Here is a 23,985-nt window from a genome sequence, read left to right as displayed (position 1 = left end):
CAAAAAGCAGCCACCACCTTCAGAACCTATCTCCAGTCAAACCTTGTGGATGATTTGCAATCACTGGCAATTTTAATTAAAAAATAGTTTTTTTCTAAAAGAAAATTAATTCTGTGAAGCCTCTGGCCTGTATCACATACCAGATCCACACCAGATATTATCATCACATTGGTCCCTCTGGCTATTTGGAAGTAAATTCTAATTCCCTAGAAACAATTCAAGAATTCTGAGATCTGGGTTTCTAGTGCTTTAATTGATGCCATTGGTATTATAATTATACTGTTCTCATCCTCCTGATTTTTCCTAGAAAACCCACAGTTAGAATATCTAAGTTGTGCTTTTAATGAACACTGAGATGTTAGTGTGATTTTATCATACTCATTTTGACGGGTTATCTTGGGAAAAACAAACCAGTTCTAGTTGCAACTAAGCATGATCTCAGTCAAACCTTTTGCTCCCAACTGAGCCAGAAGATTACGCTTTTAGGGGAACTTGAACTCTGGGGGAAGTTCAATTAACTTCCCACTGCTCCATTCAAAGCCCCCTTTTATGTTTTACCTAAAAACTTGGTTGCTGCTGAACTTTTGGTTGCCAGTGAACTTGGCAGCAAAAAACAAAGCTCAAGAAATCTTGCTTTCCAAGTCTAGCAGGCTTGCAAGGATCCCCTGCCCCAGACTAGTTATCTCTGGACAATGTGTGGATTTGTCACATCTGAGCAATGGCAAGTGTCAGGGAACGGTGCTCATGAGCTGGTCTCTTCTTTCTCTCTGCAGTGCCTACACTGAGCCCTACAAGGTGTGTCCGGTCTCTGTGATACCTGCGGAGGTCATCACATCAGATGAGGAACAGAAGAGTTCAGAAGATGAGGAGAGCAGCCAGGGCGATGCCAGCCTCATCAACAAGGTAAGAGCGCTGGAAACTGGGAATGTGCCAATCTCTTACAGGGAAGGACAAACAGTTTGCAGAAGAACCTGGAGTCTCAGCTCTGTTTTGAGCATGATGACCTTTTAGAAATGTCTGAGCCATCAGTCCTTGCACTAGCAGTAGTAGCGCAATTCAGTGCACTAGTAACAATTTACCCCAGTAGCATATGGCAGAGCCAAGGAGCTGCAGTCCTAAGAAGGGCAGTGGAGGCAACACAGCCAGCAGGACAGGACTGACTTGACCGTCAGGAAAAAATGTCTCGCTCAAAAGAGGGATCTGGCTCCCATCTTGAGAATTTTAAAACGACTCTATATAAAACATTCACAAGTGCACTATTGGGACCAGTTCTGCACTGGCTGGGAGATGGAGCAAATGTATGTGTGGGTTCATTTTACTGACTCCTGACAAACAAAACATCTCTTAAACAAATTATGCAAAATATCAGGGATATGTGACCACAGTTTAAGACCATACAAGACTATTTTAACCTTCAGTAAATAGTTCAGTTGTTAAAGAAATGGCATCAAGCAGTTTTAAGAATTCATTTAACTTTGTTTTTCACAGATTTGTTTTGGGTTCTTAAAACCTAATATGAGCACATTGTTGCTATATTGCTTTGCAAATTTGGTGGATTTGAGGTCTGACTACAAGCACCTACCAAGCAGCCTACTTGGTGCTCATGCAAGAAAAGGGTATGTTCTTCTGAAGCCTGCCATTTTGAGTTCCTGGAATTAACCTTGCACAGCAAACCTTGATTTTCTACACCTTTCTCTACCATTTCTTTCAGACTGGTCTATCTGGGTCAGCCCAGCCATGTGGCTTCCAGGCTGTACATGGCTTCTGTTTGGGCATGGGCATGGGCATGTGCCAGAGCCTGCAAGAGGCTGCACAGACACCCCTCTAGAACCAGGTCATGTTAGAGCAAGGGTCAACCTGTCAAGGACACACAAAGCATAAGTATATTCATTACAGTAAGATCCGATCAATTTGTGCATTTCCAGGGGGTGAAGCTTTTCTCAGGTGCAAGTATAAAGAAAGGGCTGCAGCATTTTCCCCTTACCAGGACACCAGTGCCTGAGAATCAGAAAAAGAACTCTTTGCTGACTTGAAACAAATGAAATGGTCACAAGCAATCTATTCTTTTTTCCTCTAAGCTGAACGAAATTTCCTTTTTTGGTTGTTTGTTTTGACACTGTTTTGGAAAAGGAAAAGCTTTTAAAGTTGTGACACCTGTTAAATGAAAAATATTTTTCCTTCCAGTTCAATTAGTTATGTAGCAAACCATTAGCATTTAAAGGGCAGACACTACTGTGTTATCTAAGCTGACTGTGTTTCTCTGCACCTCTTAGCTGTGATGCCAGTGAAGAAGTGGCAAGAAAACTGACGTGACTCCAAACAGGCAATACATGGAATTACCATGCACTTGAAAGCAAATTCAAGGCTGCTAAAACCAATTTTATTGCCATTGTTTAGGTTTTTACTGAAGACACTAGGAAATGATATTTTTCTAAATGCCTCCCTTACTGCATCTCATGCCTCTTAATTGCTCTGTTGTGCTGGGGTAACTGCACTGCGTAGCTATTGCAGTGGAAGGCAGCACTTAGAGAGCAAGCACATGTTTCAGAGTCTCACCAGAGGTCTCTCTCCCATCCAAAGGGCAAACACTAACCAAATCTCTGCACCTGCCTGGTACAGAACATCAACACTGCCTGGCCAAGCCAGGTCTGGTTGTCTGAACAATCTTTGCTTCTCAAGCTAATTGTCAGCAAGAATCATAAAACACAGGACCAGATTTCCACAAGCTTCTGGGGAGCTGTCTTAAAACAGCCCCATCTGAGTCTTGGCCATATTTCCAAGCTGGCTGATGAATAAATGCACATGGCTTTTTACCCTGACAAAAAGCAGGCCAGAAGAGTAAAAACATAACCTGATCTGGCTATAATTCTGGCTGAAGGAGGATTAGCGACTCTGAGATCTACTGGGCTCTAGCTATAGACTCTAAAAAAGGTTGGAGCATCAGCAGTTTCACCCTCAGCTAAGCCATTCATTTAGCAATCTAAGACAGGAGGCTTTGCTTGATGCAGGATCAAGAATAGATAGAGAGACGAGAAGCGGCACTGAGGCACCTTTGAGCTCCTTTGTTCTCGTAGTCTCACTAGGAGCCAAACATACTTCAGACCGCACTTGGGACAGACAACGGGGTCCCAGGGACTATCCTGTCTAACCCTGTGTCCCCCAGTTGTCCCCTGGGCCAAGTCTGCTAAAGGAGGCACCTGATCGGGGCAGTCAGAGACACCTTACGTCAGGGCTCTTTCGCCACTCCGTGAGAGCTGTAGCACCACTGCTGCAGGCTGCGTGAAGCGATAATCAAAAGGTGCCCAGGGAAGAACCCAGAACCCACTTCCTAGGGAAAACAGTCAATGCCTATGTCAGCCACAGGATAATCGTGATAAGGGAAACTTCCTAGGCTCCCACACAGCCAAGGTTGCAGAATCTCTGTAAGAAATGAGGGCTGCCGTATCTCTGAAATTAACAGGGAACGGGATAAATGCCATCTCTCCACAGCTCTTGCCTCAGAAAGCACTGGTATCTTTTCAGAGTACCGACAGAGGACTGCGTTTCCTACTCCACAGCTCCCGCCTCCTTTTGTTGTCTTCTCACGCAAATCTTCTGGTGCCAAGGGAACATTAGCTGCCCTGTCAAAAAGTGGCCCTACAGTGCTAAAGTGCAGAGAAGTTGTCTGGCCTCCCCCCACCCCGCCCCAGTGAAGTGATGGATCCCGTGGAGCAAAATCCTCAGGACAACACAGAGTGGCTGTAAAACATGAAAGATTTCAGAAGCACTGTCACTTGGGGAGAACTGGCAGAGGCCTGTTGGTCTGGATGCCAAAAATAGTACCAGAGATTTGGAAATGAGCTAATCTTGTTAAAACAACTGTTCTGGGCTGGCCTACTGAGCGTTGCATTTGGATTTAGAAAAAACACACACAAAAAAGGAACCCTCTGGGATTTGTTGTTTTGATTTCTAGTTTTCCTCTCCTCTGGGAAAACTTAAGTTTGAGTAAAGGTGTGAAATCACCTAGCTGATAAGATCTCCTCCCTGTTTTTAGACATGTGATTCCCATTTGTATCCAGCTGGATTCTACCTTTCACTGTCACCACTACTGAATTCCTGTACCAAAGTGCAGGCAGGATGCTTTGCTTTTTCTCGCCTGCTTTCTCCTAGCCTGCCTGCTGGAGAATCCCAAGACCTCCAGTTTGCAGCAGAATGTTTCCGCTGATGTTTCTTTTTTAAGGCTCATTTTTATAAGTAAAAATAGTTTAAAAGATCATCTTTGTACACACTTTTCCTGGAATTGTTTCAACAGCTCGTCTCCTTTGAATCCCTGCTCTCCTGCAGACCAGATTCACGCAAGTTTGGAGAAACATTTAGGGCCTGCTAGAACCCCTGTTCCATAAGCAACTTGAATCATAGCCAACAACACGTGGTGGGGGTATTTTTGACATTATCAGCTTTAATTTAAAAAGCAAACAAAGAGAGTCTTTCATCTCTACTGTATTACAAGAATTTTTATTAGTAAAAGCACTGGGACTGGTGTAAAAAAGTGAAAAGGGAAGTGAGTTTCCAATTCCTCATTTCACTGAGAGTACTTCAGACGCTGAGAAGCTAAACATTTGTCATCAGAAGTCACTTGGTGGTTTTGATTCTTCTATTTAAAACTAACGGTGAGAATCCACTCTTTCTAGTTAAATGAGCACTTTAATTCCTTCTCCTCAGTCCTTTGGCATGTGGTATCAGCCTAGAGAACTCCCAAGCAGGGAATGCTGCAAGTTTTCTTAACCTTTGTGATTCTGCTTGGTTATATTATAAAATGCAGTGCCCTTCACTTACATTAGTGGTGGAGATTCACTCTTTTTTTACCACCTGCTAAGCTAATTTAAAAGAGCTTCGAGGCCATCCCTCATTCATGTGTCTCTTATATATGCTCATTTAATTAAATCCCTCCCAATTTATCAGAAGGTGACACATGGCTTTTCTGTGCCAGGCTCCCAAGGTTGTTTGATGGGATCTGAGCTGCCTACAGAAAAAAAATCTGAAATTACGGATGCCAGTTAGAAACAAACCAGTTTTATCAAATAAAATAAGGACTTCCTCCATCTCTCCCACTTTGGAACCTTCACTCACTACTAGAAAAATGCTCAAGTTCTAGGATGTAAGACCCCAAATTTTCCCTCTCACCATTGAACTGGATTCACACCTGAACTCTGTGATTGATCTTTGTTGCTAAAAACAGATAAAACTGTCCTGGATCCACCTAGCTGATGAGCTTTAAGGGAATTAAAAAGAAAATGAGCTTAATTGTTCAGATTCCACTAGACACCAAATTCAAACCGAGCTCACTCTGGCTGACCTAAGTTTTTGTAGCCATCTCAGAATTTCCAGTTTTAAAAAGATTAGAAATAGAGACAATATAATCTTGAAAGTCTGCTCTTTCGAGAAACTCACTTCCATGATTTGAAATGGATTAAAATCAACACATGCTGGTAGGCTTCACCCATTGCTGGTTGTGATCTGAGTTTCTGAATTGCCTCGATAGCGTGAGGAGGATGCTGCACACATTGGATCATCAGCTACTCCTCCAGAGCTAGCTTCAGTGCCACCAAGAGCCTTCACGCATCTCCTCTCTTCCAGGTACTTTATAAGACTGGATCTTCTGCCCAGTTAATCCCCTTCCACACTAACCTCCTACATCCTTATTTGTCATGAAACTGAAGAGAGCCCAAAGACAAACCTTCTACCGCACATAAGCCCCCTTATGACTGAAGACAAGGACCCAGCAGGGAAGACTAACTTTTACGCTGGATCTAGAGAAGAGCAAAAAAAAGAGTCTGATGAAGAACAGAAATTACAACTGCTGGCAAAGCAGAAAACTAGATGCTACCTTTTAGGTTCACCATGGGAAAATCAAGCCTTTCAAGGGATTCACTGAGACGGTATTAGGAACCCACCTTCCTTCCTACTGCAGCCACCAGATTAACAGCTCTGCTTCAGCCAAACAGGGTCTTCAGGAAGGACAAACACCTTCAGGACAAACCACACTAGGGAGATGCAGCAGACGCCCCACAGCATTGTACCCAAAAATCCTGCTGAAGGATGTCTGAGGGAATACATAGGGATGCAGCACAGGATTTGGGCTGCGCATGGGAATGGGTAAAGGGCAGGAACCCAGCCACCAAATTAAGAGTTCGTTTCTCCAGCACCTTGCAGAAAAGACAGGCAGAAGGTCCTGTAATAGCACTGTGAAACATGCTGTCTTAGGCTGGGCTTCAAGAGCTATTTCTGTCACGCTTCTTAACCCAGACTGTATGTCACACACATGCTAATGGGATGTGGATCAGACAAAGAAACAGGCTTAAAAATATCCCCAATAGTCAATGGAAGGCATTTAGACTGAGATGGACAAGTTGCACCACAGTGATAAGGGGCTGAGTCTTCCTTTACAGGGTGCCTTTGGAAGGAGAAAACAGTAGCTGGGTAAACAGGGGAATGTTGGAAATATTGTAGCAGCATCAACTATTTTAAGAACTCTGTAATAGTTAAGAATGACATACAGCAAACCCTACATTAAGCCACCAGGCAAGGGAACAATTAAAAAGGCTCTCTTAAACCTGTCTATAAACACAGCAGGGAGTTTGACCTGAAGAATGAAGGGAATCTCAGAAGAAAAACAGGAAAAGAATGTGATTAATTTGGATACCTGTAAGAATTATAAACTATCAAGCACTCAGGAAATAAATTAATATAAATCCTAGTACTTACTAAAGCCATAGCTGGAATATAAAAGACATTTCTTTCATCCAGAACACAGATCTGCCTGACAGTTAACTGTATGGGAAATTTAAAAGTAAACCTGTCTGTATGCAAATACTGCCTAGTGTCAGCCTAGAAAAAAAAAGCCGATACGTTACAAGGAACTGTATTACAGCCACTGTACCAGGAACATGGTATTTTCTCACTCTGGCAGCAAATGAGAGGACCCCCGGTGAGATGAATAGCACACAACCACTGTAAAATAGCATAAAAGAAAGCGAATTCAGAGTAGGTGTGCCTGGATTTTATGGCACTAAAACCCACAGTATTTTGGCTAATCACTCAGGAGTTGAAGTTTATTACATCTAATCCTAGCCAGACTGGATGAGTGCTCATTACCATCATTTGGTGGTGTGTGCAGGGAGAGCTTCATAGAGAAGCAATCCCTAATGCTGGGCTTATAAGAAAGTAGCGCTGGAGGTGAGATGCTCTGCTCTTCTCCCATATACCAAAATAAAAGACAGCAGTAGAAAAAGGGGGCACTGACCCAGCACAGCACATGGAGGGGATCCATGTCATGCACAGAGGGAACACTAGGCTAAGCCATGAAGGTCTTACAAAGACAGCTACTGTCTCATGGCAGCAGCACATAAAACTGCCTTTGCCGCTCCTTATCTTTCCACCGGGTAGGCTTGGTTTCCAGGCTCCATTAATCACTCTGTTTTGCAAACCTTTAACCTTCACATATTAGAACACACACACACACACACACACACACACACACACACCCCAAACACAAGCTGGGGTTGGAAGTGGCAGATTTGTGAGCCTTGAGGAAGTGCCTAATTTAGATGCCTTTTGAGGGACAGATCTTGATTTATAATTGCACAGACTCCTCCGGATGGCTGCAATCTAGCCCTTCAAACAAGGGGACTGGGAGACTGGAGATGTGGGCTCCGTTTCCTGCTCCCTCACTGACTGCCAGAGCCAGCCTGAACAAGTCGCTTGTTCTTGCAATGCCTCAGTTCACTGTTGGCACCACTGTGACATCACTGAACTGCTCATACTCCACCAGAGTGACAAACGGGGCACTATGAAGGCCCCTCAGCTCGGAGGCTGCAGCTTGCAAACTGTCTTCAGCTTCTGAGAGCGGCAGTAACGCTCTTCTGCTGGGTGCCATCCAGCTACAACGTACATGTGCTGCGGAGTGTGAGAAATAAGATGCACTTACAGGAAAAGACACAAGGGATTTAAGTTTGTCTATATGTCAACATGGCCAGCCAGTGGCAGACCCAGGAATGGAGCCACTGCTGCTGTGTCTCGGCTAGCTTTTTGTGCTCTTGAAATGCAAAAGGTTACTCTGTGAGTACTTGAGACAAATGGCTTCCCCAGTGCCAACGCTTCAGTCTTAGAAAATGGTGCTTTGATCTGCCTGTGCTGCTCTGGAGACAACACAACCCTGCTCCAGCTCCGTGGAGGCAGAATCCCCCCCACCCCAGCCCCAGTTTTTTCCAAGCTGGATCAGGACAGTGATCTGGTTCTCAGCACGGTCCTGCAAACAGCTGGGTCAGCACAACTGAGGGGTGGCACTGGGCTCCGCAAGGAGTGACCAGCACTGTCACCAAAGCCCAATCTCATCAAAGCACGGCCTGTTACAGCCCATGTCTGATGCCTTGGCATTGCTCAGAGCAGGGCCAGAGTATATAAATGACTCTGTGTGGAGACCTTATCCCTGCACTAATGGGATCACTGCCACACTGCCAGAAAAGGGAAGCCTGAAAGAGCTGAGTGCCACAATAGTACAGTCAGAATGGACTGTTATCCACCCTTCTCCACAGAAGTACTCGTTCTTGTTTGTCCCTTCTCAACCCAAAGGCTTCTTCTATCAGTATCTAAGACTAGTACGTAACTTCCGCTGTGCTCACAGGTACAACTCTGTAAAGACCTAACCTTCAATGTGCTGACCAAGAGAGATGACCACCGGTTTGGGATCAAGGCCTTTCCAATGGCTTGGTCCATTCCCACTAGGTCTGTCTTGTAGGCCACGAGGGCTCTGAAACCCCTCTCCCCACAGACTCATTTCTAACCAAGTCTAATTTACGAGTATCTGGCTGCAAGTTATTGGGAGAGAAAACTGCACGCTTGGCCACACCAGGAGAACCATGATGGGCCAGGAGCATGTAAACAATAAGCTGCGCGTTGTGCATACCATAATCGTGTTAACACCTTATGAAAACAGAGGTATATTGCAAAGCATTAATGGGCTCTTGACAGACATTAGAGCTTCTGATAGTTTGCAATGCTGAGTGTTGGCCACTAGCCTTCTTTTCCGCGTTATTCATTGTGTTATTCAGCATCTTGGCAGTGATATAATATCAATAATACATGGACATTACACAGAAGGCAGTAAGTTGCTCCTTTTAGCACTGGTGTCTGTGACTCTCCCTGTGTTTATGTAATGCCCCTGGACACACATGTGCACTATCTTTATCAAGTTGAACTGCAGTTTGGGAAAAAAGAGGAAAATAACTAGGGGAAAATGATAAAGGAAAGCTTTTCTGGTGTTTTGGTGAGCTTAGCTAACATGTTCAACTTTGCCAGCCTTCCCATCAGCTTTTCTCTATTGTTCTAAGCCAAAGCTTTCTGCTGGTGTTGTGCCTCCTTACACACTCGGAAACAGACTGGCTGCTGGAAAAGAAGAAATCCTGAACAAATCATGACTCATTCTCTAGGTCTTAGTTTTCCACCAGTTAACTTAACATCCATTTGGAGGAGGGCTGCTGGGCTTAGTTCATTACCCTTTGGAGGGATGACTGCACAGCATCACCTTTGCTTAGCAAGTTATGCTGATCTGCTGTGCTGACTAAGCACAAGCTGTAACCTCATTAAAGTGCTTTTGCATAAGTCACCTTTCTGGTGACAGCATATTTTTCAGAGTGGAGAGGATGGGGAGATACTTCAGTTAGATATGACAGTTGTCTATTGTATATTGTATATTGCAAGCATTTTGTGAGCATTTGATTCTAGGGAGGATGAAGCGATAAGACAAGAAGCCTCACTGAGGCAGAGTCAGGGTCCCCACATGGCTGTATGGCCTCCATCTGCCAAGCAGAGGCATGCAGCAGGGCCCAGAGTGTGGCTCCTGAAGCAGGAGCTGTGAAGGAGCATACTGCAGCACTTGTTGCAGGGTAGGACACAGGGAGTAAAGATCACTAAAAAGGTGGCAGCTTGGCTGTGTTATAATAATCACTTGGGCTTTGTTTTAGAAACTTGATGGTTAAGGGACCTGCACCCCCTGTAGCCCCTATTCCCAGAAGTCTGTCTCCAGGCACTGTCGTCAATCTCAGAGTTCATTTCCTGGTTAAACAAACAGCAATTAAATAACACGAGACAGGCAACGCCTACAGACACTGTCTCAAACTTGCTCTAGACAGGCCATGTGACACTGGGGTCCCAGTGTTTTGTCTTTCAGCTAAGACATATTAATCACAAGAAGAATTACAGACTGTGACAATGTGTGTACGCGAAGGGAGAATGGGCCTGGACCGCTGGGGAAATGCACTCTGCTTCTTGGCAGCGCAGAGCAGGGCTTGCGCAGAGAGGACAGGCAGGGCAGCCAGCACTGGGCTGGGTGATCCAGAAAGACCTCCCCCGTCATTTGCTCTGCTATGCCTGCAAAGGGGAAAGGAGAGAGAACAGAAAACTCCGAGCCTCTGGTGTGCCCCCCCAGCAGTGGGGACAACCGGGAGAGACACACCATGACCTTCAAGAGGTATTCACAAAGTGGAACAGGGATAAGAGGATGATCAAATACTTGCTCCCAAGAGATGAGTGAAATTAAGGAAGAAATGTAAGATGCTTTTTAGGACAACAGATCTTTCTAGTGCACTCTATTGACTGTGGAGTAGTTCTCCAGAAGCAAGTAGTTCAAAGCATGTTCTTTGGCACATGTTAGGGAGAAGGAACAAAGCACTAGGGAACATATCCTCAGACTCCTGGTGCTGGAGGAGAGAGAGATCAGACAGCTGAGACTGATGAACAGTTCACTCCATTTCCTTTGCCTCTTGCAATCTTCAGTTGTGTCCCAGTAACAGTACACAAAAATAAACTAAAGATGAAAAGGTCACTGTGTCACTACATTCATCTTCTATACATGAAGCCTCATTCATCTAACTCATCATCATCAGGGTTCAGTGTCTTTTTTTCCTCCTATTCACCTTGATCTGTTCATAATCCATCTGGAGTTCCATCACCTCCTGGCTGAAAACCCATGGATTGGCAAGCCAAGGCTCCTTATTAGTCTTCTCACAGAAACAGAAGCATTTCCTTCGCTCATGTGTGCAGCCAGTAATGCCATTTATTTACATCGTATTTTGACTGGCCATTGGTTCTTCTGAAATAGGCAGCAGTGAATTCACTTGTTGATGATGAACATTAGGTTTAAATTCCTTGCTTTTTTAATAGATACCAAAAGTTACTAAAACCAGAAGAATCTTTAAAATATTCTTCTAAGCTTCTATTCCATCACATATTCCTTTTTTAATTTATGGATGTTGGACGATATAACTTTATGTTTCAGTTGTCCTTGCAACTGGGTTTTCATGCTCCAAGTATCCATATAGTTGAATCTCAACTTCCAGCACTTTCAGGGAACGTTTCATTCCTCCCCTAGCTATTTTCGGCTTAGGGCAGACAGAATAAACCAGAAGCTTTGGGAAGGGAAGACAATCCTGTAATCCACAAGCTGATCTCTCTGCAGATACGAGTGGTGGCAGAAGGGTTACAGCAGTGATGGGACCTAGAGGAACTCAGACACTGCTCTAGCATATGTCCCAGAGCACATGCATCCCAACGGAGTGTTAAGAGGGAGGAGGGACAGAGAAGAAAAAGTCTATAATGCCTTTAGCTTGAACTGGTTTAGGTATTTTTTACTGCTCAGATCTGCTATTACAATGTCAACCCTGTGTATCTGATCCATCAAGTGTAATTTGTGAAGTCAGCATTTCTTGGAAGCTAATACGTATTTGGGGCCCTATCAATGCCTTTTATGAGGGGCTTCGATTAAAGACTGCACTCCCTGGCTCGCGGCAGCCCCCCTCATGCAGAATTGGTGACAGGTATAGTCACAAACTTCCCATTTGCTGCATCACAGCTTGGCAAGTCCCAGTCTCTCCTTAGTAGCCTTTCGGAAACGTAATATATTAAGTGATGGGTTTCCAGCGTACCTGGTCTGGCACACAATGTCTCTGAGTCCCGCTGCCAAACACATTCCCCACTGTGCTCCCTCTAGATCACTGGAGCCTGCTTCCATTTACTACTGCTGAACTACTGTTTTACTTCCCTACTTACTACTGCTAAATAAGCCAAACTTCCCTCAGCAGATTTCTTTCCGTAAATATTTTCATTCTTTGTTCATTTCTTACGACAAGGCTGAGTCATGAAACAGGAGCAAAATCCCTAATTAGACATTTGTGCCTCAGAGCCATACATTTTGCTTCTTTTGCAGTTTTCTGTCTTCTGAGATGTCTGCCAATTAAGTAGATGCCACTGAGATCTCAAAGGATGCTATTTGCTGGAGTATTGAATAGTTTGGTTTCTGCAGATATTTACTGCAGTTTAATTTAGACATTTTGTTTAGCATGCAATAAAGTCCTCTGCCTCGTTTGCTTCCGCAGATCTCACAGCAGTCAGAAGGAGCTTGGAATATTACCATTTTGATAAAGAAACCCCTTTTCCATGTAATTAAGAGCACTAAACAAATGGTATAAGCCTGGAGAGCCATGAAGTTAGCCTATTCAAAGCTAATTGCTTTCTGCTTCTCTGCCAGATTTTGGCCCTGTGAAAATCAACAGGAATTTTCTCTCCATCTTCAGTAAGAATATGGTTTTCCAATCTTGAGATCTGCCTTAACAGCTGTTCTATTCTATTCTGTTACTAGTATTTGAATTGCTGAAGCACCCTCTGAAGGAAAGGATGCCAGAGGGCCAAACATTGAACAGCACAGAATAAAAAGCTGGTTCCTATCTTTACTAAAGGAATATGTCAGTTCAAAATGCTCTCTAACACTGTTTTTTCCTCCTGGCATGAAACGTCCCTTAATTGTCTCTGGTTTTGCTTTTGACAGAAAGAAGGCCAGTCCAGAGCTTACCTCATTGCCCAGGAGCTGATGTCTACAGAAAAAGTGTGAGTTAATTGTTACACTCTGGCTGTTGCTCTCCTGTAACTGAAGCTACACAATTCACCCTTATTTATTCAGCATTGGTTTGATGGCAATTAATAAAAGTTTGTCTCTTTCCCCAGATATGTGGAGATGCTCCAGCTGTTACAGACTGTAAGTAAATCATTTTCCTCACTGAAACCTAATTGCCCTCTTACTTAGCTGTAATTCAGGAGACAAAAAAGCACTGAAGGGACTAAGGTGAATTCGAGTAGGAATGGCTTACTGTGGAATAATGCTTTTTGAGGCATTGCAAAGGAATCTGTCTGCACATCTGCCCTTGCCACGGATCCAGAAATCTAGCATTTCTCATTCACAGGGAAAAGTGTTGACCAACAGCGCTTGCCAGGGGCTCTGAGACTGGTGTAATATGCAGAATAAGGCTAGTTCAGAGAAGGAGATGGTGATAACTAGGGGTAAAACCTCTTTCAGAAGGGAGCAGAGCTGTGAAGCATGGAGGCTGGGCTTGAATGGATTCATTCTGCTTCCCATTAAGCTTTCTTTTTTTGATAAAGCAAAACTAATAAAATCCAGCATGGCCTAGCCTACGGTAAGGCTGCTGTACAAGCTGGGGCCTGTACTGTGCCACAGGTAGTCACCATGGGCAAAGCTTGGGCTTTGTTCTCAGAAACTCGGGAGGGAACAGACAAAGAGAATCATTTCTGCCCAGTATAGAGCTCTTCCATGCTATAAACCTGCTGGTCTTTGTCCTGGCAGCCTTTGGGTCTCACTAGCAGAGCTGCCATTGCTTCCCTGGACACTGGTCCACAGCCTAGGTAGCCTTGCTCTGAATGTCTGTCTTGGCTCTCCAGTGGAAGGCAGTAGGGAATAATGGTCACCACACAGAGCACACCCACTGCTGTTAGGAAAGAAATTCCCTGACAAGGCAAAAAAATAGCCCCAGGTTGTCCTTGGAGTACTTCCCAAACCTCAGCAATGGGCAGGGTCTCTCAGGGAGGGAATAGTAAAAGTTGAGTAAGAAATGAGCCCAGAACTGCGTTGCTGCCTCCTCATTGCGTCTGTCAGGCAAGCTGCCAAAGCTGAGGAGCCTTCTCGGGCCTGGGCAGCACATGTAGAGGAGCAGCCTTAAATGTGACAAACACCTTGCAGACAATTGCATTTTAACAAATCAGAAACTGCTGAGCTGGTCACATGGGAGCCAAACACTACAAGGGACTTGGCTGCTTAGCAGAAGTCCACCATCATTTTCATAAATCAATGATAACCAGTCTAGCCATTTGCCTCATTGATCCTGGCTTTCCTCTGATTTCTGCACAGCCAAACACATTATCTGCAGAACTCCTGACAAAACTGAGACATTTGCATGCAGTTTCCACATTATTGCAGTTGGAGCTCCATGGTTTAGAAACAGCAGTTCTACAACATGGGCTGCAAAGGTGTTTTCAGGTGGCTTAGTTGACAAGGAGCGCTGTAGGAGGCTTGTTCAGCAGCAGGATGGTCTTCACTTCTCCAGAAGAGCTGTGCCTAGCTTAGACTATAGCTTGGTCCACATAAGATTTGAGGGAGAAGATGGTGAAGGCCTCTTCAGCTCCACTGTGCACTCCTAGGAAGGTGCCAGACACAAGTCCAGCCTTTCACTGGCTGCTCTGCTAAGTCCTTTACAGTGAACATCTAAGCGTGGGGTTGCACCAGAGTGTGCAGTAGACTGTATTTGGTGGAGGTGTCTAAGAGAAGCCTCTCCTTTGTATTATATCCTAGCAGTTTCCATATTAACTCCAGAAGAGAAAAGTGGCTCCCCAATATAGCCGGAAAAAAACTCAGGATATAGATTCAAATCTTGCAATGCACTTTGGTGCCTTCAGCCACAGCATGAGTGGCTGCCCACCCTCATGGCTGTTATAATATGGTACAGCAGCACAGTTGCCTTGCCTATGCTGTGTCTGAGCCAGGAATGGGATGCTTCTGGACTTTTCCAGCCCTCTTCTCCTTCCTCTAGTAAATCCATGCCTGGTGAATGTGGCTCTGGGCTATGCGTGTGCAAATGAATAACTTAGGCATTTTCACAGCAACACTATTTACTGCCTGTAAAAAACATTTGGAAAGAACAGGAAATGTCCGTTTTTGTTCTCACCTCCAAGCTGACAACTGGCACACAGGGCAAGGATTCTGGTTTATGCCTTTGCTAAAAAGTCTCAGTTTAGAAATGTTTACGGATGAGAGTGCATGCTGCTTCCCTCCAGCTGGACGGAGTCCAAACTGTTGGTAATCCCTAATAAAACGAATCCTCATAAAAATTACAGCTCATAGGTTAGTTATGGGAAAACTCTGCTTGAATGTTAATTTTATCTGCTGCAGTGCTATGGAGTTGGCTCAAAGACACAAGTGAATTAAAACAGGGGGTTTTCCTGACTTCATTCAAAAATTCAGCTATTCACTGCTATCCTGTTGGGGAACTCACACACTTTCTGAGCAGCAGTGTTCACTACAGAAAATAAGTAGCATTACCTGGAGCTTGGCCTGGCAATCCTGGAGTTATGATTTTAAGGCATAAGGGGAATTGGCACTGTTTTAGTAGGAGTTAATCATTAGGTTTGGATTGGCTGCTTAATTTACCGTACACTTTGGTAACAGAATAGATATAGATAACTGCAATAGCTCTGTTACAACTGGGCAAGTCCTACTGTTTCTGCTGGTCATTAATTTCATTTGAAAGCACTCGTCTGGGTTTTATATATGTTACAGGCCTGCAACTGACTGCTCCACTCAATCATCTTTTGCAGGGATTTCATTTCTCTGTTCTGCCAATCCCACTGGAGTAGAGGGATGAGTGTTTCGCCTTTGCTCGTTATTACCTTAACTATGAAAAGTCAGAGCACCAAAAGAAGAGTTGACATTTCAAACTAAACCAAACTCCTGCACCAATGCAGTGGTCTGCAAAGTCAAGCCACTCAGTGGTCGGGAAGTATCGAAACCAATGTAACCATGCACTCTTCACCTTCTCTATCCCAGTCTCCATCTGCCCCAGTTAGAAAGCTTAGAAAGATCAGCGTCAATTTCAGCATGAGATTCTGGGTGCGCAATTTGCGTTAATTAATTTTTTCTGCACCGGAAAAGTATCCTTCCTCCCCCATCCCAACTACATACACTGCTTTAGAGGCTACTGGAGACTCTTTCGGCAGAGTCAACAAGCAAGTTTCTCAAATAAGATTTGATTGTTTCTATGAATTGGCTTTCCCATTTGTGAGAATGTGTGAATGGCATCTCCTTGGTTAGAGACCGAGAGAGAAGGGAGAAATGCCTGCTAGTTCAGACACTCCTTACTTCTGAAGAGATCAAAACGCCTTTATGGAAATTAGTGGTTTCATTTCTGTGTTATTCTCAGGTGTCTATAACCCATCTCTACCTTTAGCTGGCATGTACATGACAGCTACCTACTGCAGTGACATTCGGAAATAACCCACAATTTGCTCTGCGGCAATCATGTCCAGTCTAGCAAGACCTAGTCACAGCACTGTTACCTTCCCCCACCAGCTACCATTGGATCTTTATATTCACCTGTTGTCCGACATCGCATTCAGCTGTAAGAACATCTAGAGAAGCCATTACTAATTTTACAACATGTAAATCCCTCAGACTACAGGATTGTTATTGCCTAACTAGGGCTTCCCAATTATCATCACAGTGCAAAAGGTTACAATGAACTAGTTACTCTTCTTTGCATATTTGAATAGCACTAGGAATTGTCACATCAGTATAAGTATCACTTTGCTGTGCACTCCCTGCGGGCACAGGTCTCATTGGCAGACATCACCAGCACCCCACCAGCGACCACAGACTCACCAAACTGCCCCTGAGACGCAGCATCCCATCCGTAGCCAGCGAGGAGCAAAGGCTTCCTCGACAGGAAATCTCACCCTGGGCAAAAATTTCTCTCTGTTCCCCATCACCACCTCTCCCAAGAAAACAGCTCCAGACTGCTCATCTTGAAGTCTCATCTTCCTTCATAAACCCACTTCTCAGTAAGGAAGTAAGAAAACCACACCCTACTTGCTTTGAGAAAGGAAAAAAGGCTTTTCTTATGCCTGCAGCAGGAACAGTTTTCCATCTCATTTCCAGGCTCAGCTGGAGCACCTATTCGTTCAGCGTAACAGAATCTGCTTGGCCTTTCAGCAGAGACTTTAATAGATTGATTGATTGCCAAAACGATGACATTTCCATACGCCCACTCTGCTATTGAACTGAAAGAGTGGAAACATTGTGTTAGCTCACAAACTCGGTATCAGTTGGCCTGGCAGCAGTGATAATAATCTACAGGGTTAGCTGTTATTTGCCCTGCTCAAAGGTAATGCAGTTCTCCGGAGAAGAGAGATAAGAATTCAGGCTGGACTGAGCAGACAGGACTGGCTGGGCCTTGCAGTCCAAAGATGCCCCTGATTCCTTGATACTCGGGCTTTAGTTTTCAGAAATTGATTAGCCTTCAGTTTTCTTCCAGGATCTTTTAATCCTCAAACTTTTTCCTTCTTTTCTCCCGTTCCTCTGCCCTAGGAACAGGAGAATGCACCTCTGCATCCAGAGTGCACTTCTCATCTTTTTCGTAGTGCTGTTCCTGAAACAGAAATGTCTTAGGTTGCATTCTCAGCCTGATGTTTCACCCATCAACCTGGAGGACCAGGAGCCTGATTTATTTGCTTCCCTTCAGTCAAACATCTGTTTCGAATGACTTTACTAAACACAGAGAAATCAAACTTACTGTGACTCAAACTGCCTCAGGTGGGATTAAGCATTTGCCTGATGGTGTGCCATGATGTAACCATGTCCAGATTTATTTTGTCTTTGGCTTTTGTACATAAAATCCTATTTTTTGTGCAGAAACCCTTTAAAAATCATTATCACTGCCCTCTGAGGTATTCAGTGAATTAAGGTACCAAAAGAACAGCTCTACACTGAAAAAAACACCAGCCCCAAACTCCTCACTGTTTAAGGAGAGCTGATCCTGTGTCCTGGTTTGCATTTTCCTCACAACAATGGGCCACGATTCTTACAAACATCACGAGCCAGATTTATGCTTCTTCAGCTTTTGGAGATAGTCTGGAATATGGGCATGAATAAATTTAACACATGCTCGTTCTCCAGCCTTTGGAGCAGTTTGGGGGCCAACCCTGCAGTGAGGCATCCCAAGGCTTCTGACAGCAAAATAACTCTTGGGAAACAAAGAATAAAATCATCTCAGTGCTCAAGTAACTAACTCAAAGGGACCTGAATGCAGATTATCATCAAGTCAGCCGCAGTGGTTAAACTTTACTTTCAGAGTTCTTGTGGGTAGCATATTCTCAAGCACAAAATCCAAACATTATCTGATTTAGGAGCTGTTACTATATATTAGACAAAACAAAACGCCATCTTTCTAAGTATTTACACTCCAATGAATGATTGGCTGTTTTTTTTTTACTGCTGTAAATTTCTTGGATGCTGTTCAAAGTTCTGCTGGACCAATCAAGTGATTATTTTCCTAATGAAATGCTTTAGTGAATGGAGCAGGCTGGCTAAATGAAGAGCTAGTTGGTTGTCAGACTGTCTGAAGCTCTCGATAAAAGCCCAAAAATGCAGTGTCAGAGAACAATAGCCTGCCCTCACTTGCAGTAGCCTGATTTTTTTTCCTCATTTATTTATTCATTAGTGTCTCCACAAACAGTGGGAAAATAACTTTGTATGGACCAGAGAGCTTCTGCAATGGGAATGCTGAGCCAAAATAGCTGTCAGACTGTTTTGTATATCTTTTAAAAGGGGGGGAAAATCACACTAACACACTCAGCATCAAGACAATTTCCTGATAACGAGCTCCACTGATACAGTATTCGAAACATGCACTCCACAGCTTGCCAGTTCTGAAACTCATTTGCAGTGTTTTGGATGAAAGTGTGTATTGGTCTGTGTGTGAGTATATGCTGAGGTCAGGGTCTCTGACTTAGATTGTGCCCTGCAATAGCAGGATAAGAGATTAATTGCATCTGCTGCAATAGTCAGAATTTTCTGCTATTCATCTGGCATTGTTTGTGCTGGGCTCAGTAATGAGAAATTTGGGAAGATCACTGCTCAATGCAGAGGATGGGTCACTCACCCTGCCACAGCAGATATGCCGCTTTTTATTTCAGGGGTGCCACTTTCCCTTTCATCATTAGGAGAGAGGCTGCTGGCAGTGATTAAGATACCTCCAAACGCCACCCATGAGGCAAACTTGGCTCACAGCACACTACACGACATCTCATGGCTGCTTTCAGCTTTAATATGGAGACTCTTTCCTGCCCCTTTGAACTCTTTCTCTTTCCCTCAAACATAATGCCTAGACATCCGAAAGACCCTCGGATCCTTGGATCTCTGTTGGTTACACCTCCATTTTAGAAGTTAGAGTGGCTATAAAAGTCTGATCCACTATATTCAATCAGTGTAGACTTCTACTGTATAAAGTCTGGGTGGCAATAAGATTTCCTATTGTCCTCTCCGGCTGACCCACAAGGGGTCAAATATACTTACTTCCCAATATTCGCAGTTCATTAAAACATCAGCTTGATTTGGGAAGCAATTAAATCTCTAGACAGATATGCAAAGTGATTTTTGGATGCATGTATGTGCCATTATTGATTGAAAAGTATAGAAATCTGGCTGCTAGATGGGAGTTCTGATGTAAGCAAGGTAAGTTGTGTGCAGACATGATTTCTCCTGCCAGTAGCCCCGCCTGGAGACTGAGGCAAAAAAAAGCTGTGGTTTTTCACTAATGTATCTGGTCTGTTCACTCCCTTTTAGAATTTTTTCCTCAGCTCTGTTCTGTTTATGGAAGTTCGCAGATCTCCTGAACCAGAATTCTCCTTGAAAACGGTAGAAATATCCTAGATGAATTTATTCACCCATTGGACCTTTCCAATCTCTCCTGTTCTTTACGGAAGAGGAGAAACAGAAGCAGGGAAGCTGATACGGTTACGATAGCACTAGAGGCCAGATCTTTGGTCGGTATGAATTTAGATAGCTTTCCTCTGGCCCGTGCTTGCAAAAACAGCGGATAATTTGCTTCTTCAGAGTGCTTATTTTGCGCTAAGATTTCCCTTCCTCATCAGCATCATGAAGATTACTTGAAAATCTGGGAAGCAGTTCAGCTCTTTTCTGCTTTGTGCATCACTGCAGGTAGTAGCTTCCTTGTAGCCCTGTTGTGGGGAATATCCTCACAGGTGTAAGTGAGCAGCAGGTGTCTCTGCAAATAGGGGATAGTTAAGAATGCTGCCAGTAGTATGGGAGCCAGGTCGTGCTGGTTCAGTGATGGGTACAACACAGAGGTACACAGTGCTTTGACTACAATGAACCGATGCAATGAGGAGCAGGCAGGGGCTTTGCTTCAGTCCCCAAGATCTGGGACACAGTGCTTAGATTGCTAGAGCTCAGACCTTTTCTAATCCAGCCACAGAGTCCAGCAGTCTAACCCATCTAGCTATAATGCACACTTTCTGGCCACAGAAATGCTTTTCCTTTCACTTAATTCTCTTGAACTATTAAACTGTGGCTTTGCTCTACAACCATCATCTTGTATTATAAATTCCCAATTTCTGGCCCAACGCAGGCCTCATGCTGGGAACACAGTACAGACAGCCTGTGAGAAGGAACCTCCATTCCTGCCTGCAGAGCAACTGGTGGTCAAACCGTAGGACTACTAACTACTATTGGCAAAGCCCCCATGTACTTGCAAGTGCAGGCATGGTGGCAAATTCCTTCTGCCTTGTCCATACTACAAATATCTAGACTATATTATGCAGAGTACTACATACTGCTGCCTTAGAGTGTCCTGTGGAACAGGTCCCACCAGCAAGTGTGTTAAACGTTGGGGAAAGTGGATATTTTATATCAATTTATATGCAAATGTAAAGATGGGTATTGAAAAAAAAAGTCCTGTTTTAATGTAGGCAGCAGGATGAATGAAGTGATCTCTTTTTGTCCCATTTTGCCTGGTTTCCTAAGAAAGACTTACTTAATTTCATTGTTTGTGTTTATTCATGTGTATCTGTCAGCTCAGCAAATAACTTTGAACCCTCTGGCTGATTTCAACCAAATTAGACAGATGGATATTAAGTTCTCACAAATCTGTGAAAATCCTAGGAAGAGAAGCGACTGTGTAATCTCCCCAGGGAAAGAAAAAGTACAACGTGAGCACCACAAACTTTAGACAGTAGAGCATCCACATGGAGGCTTGCGCATAAACTTCAAAACCCTGGGAACTGGGCTCTGTGGTTTCCTTGAGCATATAGCTACCTCTGTGACGCTGTCTCACCCCACTAAATGATTGGAATAGCATCTTATACATCGCTGCTTTAGATGAAAAATAAGTAACAACAGAAAAACAAGAAGGAGATCTAGTGACTGATCAGCATTCCTTGACCAGTTTTGGAAGCTTTTCTTTCAAAAGAAGCTATCTCCTTAGCTACAGCTTTAGGTCAAAATCTTGACTTTCTCTCCTCCAGTTTACTCACCTTTCTCATCTACATAGTTGCTTTCAGCTTCTTTCAGGTGGCAGACTCATCAATGTTTTACAGTGGAGACAGAGACTGATTTTCATCCTATCATTTCCTAGCTACCCGTACCAGACCTGTTGCAGTAGTCTGTGGGTCCCCAGGGATCCATGGACCCCTGGTTGAACATTACTGATCTGATCTGACCTGGCCTATTCTGTTGTACACAGAACAAGCAAACAGATATTCTGGACCCAGACTGAGTTACTGCACCCTGGATTATTTTCAAGTAGAAGTTAAAGGGAAATTATCCATTATAGTAAATAGAATTTACGGGCATATCCATGCAGCTTTGTCTCCATGATGCACTACTTGCCTGAAGCTGTGGTTTAGCTGACAAAAGATTAGTTTTGCTTGTTTTGATTGGGGTCTTGCAAGGTTAAATATTCTCAGTCTGATAAGGCTAACTGGGAGCAGGGCTGAAACACAGAAAGCACTACAAAATGTATGGGATGTATCCAGCTTGCAAAATGGCCTTTGACATGCATACAGGATTGCTACAATTGATTGCTTGCAGCGAGACTATGAAGCAATTCAGTCCATTACTGGAGGGATTTAACGTACAGTCTCACCATTTCTGCATCTGTTCACAAAATCCTGGAAGCAAAACCCAGAACTACCTCAGCTTCCCCTTTTGCCTTTGAATTAGAATATCAGATTTTCCCTCTGGATGTTGTAAAAGGCAGCTGCCAACATTTTTTGCTGACTGCTTTGAAAGAGTACCTGGAGGTATCTACCTTCTAGAAAGGTTCCCAGGTTGCTGAACTCAGGTACCTCAGGTTAACTTTCTGCAGCCCTGAGCCAGCTGCCTAAGTCCCAGAGTGAAGTGGCTTTTCCAAAACACTCCTGTACTCATTGTTTCCTCTTGGAACATCAGCAGACATGGCAGCATCTCTAAAGCATCTCATCTCCCAGCACCCTGTAAGCCTCACCACCTCACAGCGGGTACTGGATTCTTCTCCAAGAGCCAAGCATGCAGAGGTTGGGCAGTGCTCTACCTAAACCGTAAGATCTTGCTGGATAGAATGTTTCATTCCTCCCTGCCCCATGCCTGTTTAACAGGCTCTGGGATTTATTCAGCTTCCACTCCAAGAGAAAAATGGAAGTTCTTCAGAAGTATGCCTCAGAGGCATTCTTGGGGAAAAAAGTAACTGTTGAGTGTAAGTGATGGGTGCAGACAAAAGGGGAAAAACATTTGTTGCTAAGGGTTTTGATCCTCTTTGTTTCCTTTGATTATTTCTAGGGTTTATGCTCAGGGATGTTAGTGATTTGGTCACTGGATGGTTATAAAGGGCTTACTTATGGGTGCCCCAACTGCAAAGCAAAGTTGTTATGCTTCAAAACTGAATTTTTTAAAGCACTACTGCTAGCCGTCTGTATCACCTAGCCAACCTGGGTTGTGCTTTCACATGCACACAGAAGCACTGGTGCAGGGACAGGCACAAGATAGGCGTGAACTCTTTGGACTCACGTACCTCTGGATGAGACTGAGCTCTGTTGCCACTGTACTGGAGCCAGGAACTGAACTGCATCAGTTCATGTTTCTTTTTTAAGAAAGTTTGGCCGATCAGGAAGTTATATGAACTCAGGGTCTGGTGCCTTCTGTGTTTAGATGAGGTTTTCAGGCGACAAACTTGGAGACCTTCAGATGCTATGATTGATTAGAGTTAGTGAGACTGCAAAAGCACTTTGTGTTTGATGAACGGCTTCCCAGACACTCAACACTTTCAGCAGTGACATATTTTTTTGAGAGGGGTGTTTATAGCGATTATTGCTATGCTTCAGTTTTTTTATTAATCATTAGGAGGCTAGCTATCCAGGCAACTGGAATTAAATAATTTGCCTAAGAATTCATTATAATCAAAGGGGCAGGCAATTAATGACTAATTAAATTCACTGAGATGCTGTGGGAAAGGAGGCTTAATCTTGTTGCTCCTCTGTGATGGAAAGTGGACAGATACAGAGCTGTTTGATGTTAATTTGGAATGGATGACATTTCTATAACATAATAGGTTACTTAAGCAGATCGGTAGTGAACTTACTACAGCTATTCACTGCCCCAGGCACAATAAGTTGAAAGAACCCTTTGGATTCTTTCCCTTTCCCTAGTCTGGATTAATTATGATGACTGAGGACTCTGAAAGGTTAGTGGATTCCTTTGAGTTAGGAAAAGCACCCAGAAGAGAGAATGGCTGGCTTAGATGGTTGGAAAGCGTCTGAAATATGTAACTAGATAGGCTCGCTTGCACACCAGGAAAAACAGGAGCTAGAACAGCACAACAGTGGGATCATTGGCGGTACCAGGGCAGGACACCTTGCAGAAATCAGACCCAAACAATTAGGAAACATTCTAACACTCCTCTGGAAATTTTTCTGATCTTGTTTTATCCAGGATATAGTTAGTCAAAAAAAAAAAAAAAAAGGTTGTCATGGTATTTTTTACCTAGTTCCAGTGGCTTTTCAGAAGACAATGTCTGTCACAGAACACACTTCATCTGTCATAGCTGCCGTAAAACTGTAGCA

At 43.8% G+C, this 23,985-nt stretch overlaps 1 protein-coding gene across 2 annotated transcripts in view; it reads left to right on the top strand.

Moving 5' to 3' along the window:
• Positions 1-23,985, top strand: part of FGD5 (FYVE, RhoGEF and PH domain containing 5) — a 118,787-nt gene that overhangs the window by 49,051 nt on the left and 45,751 nt on the right. For both annotated transcript variants that reach the window (XM_064519283.1, XM_064519282.1), the window contains exons 3-5: positions 774-903; positions 12,860-12,918; positions 13,036-13,066. In XM_064519283.1, the coding sequence (XP_064375353.1) occupies positions 774-903; positions 12,860-12,918; positions 13,036-13,066 (220 nt within the window). The remainder of the gene's footprint in view (positions 1-773; positions 904-12,859; positions 12,919-13,035; positions 13,067-23,985) is intronic.

This window comes from Dromaius novaehollandiae, chromosome 12, assembly GCF_036370855.1.
Source record: "Dromaius novaehollandiae isolate bDroNov1 chromosome 12, bDroNov1.hap1, whole genome shotgun sequence".
In the NCBI taxonomy this organism is placed as follows: domain Eukaryota; kingdom Metazoa; phylum Chordata; class Aves; order Casuariiformes; family Dromaiidae; genus Dromaius; species Dromaius novaehollandiae.
The sequence above is the reverse complement of the archived record's forward strand: the minus strand, read 5'-3'. Positions and strand labels throughout refer to the sequence as shown.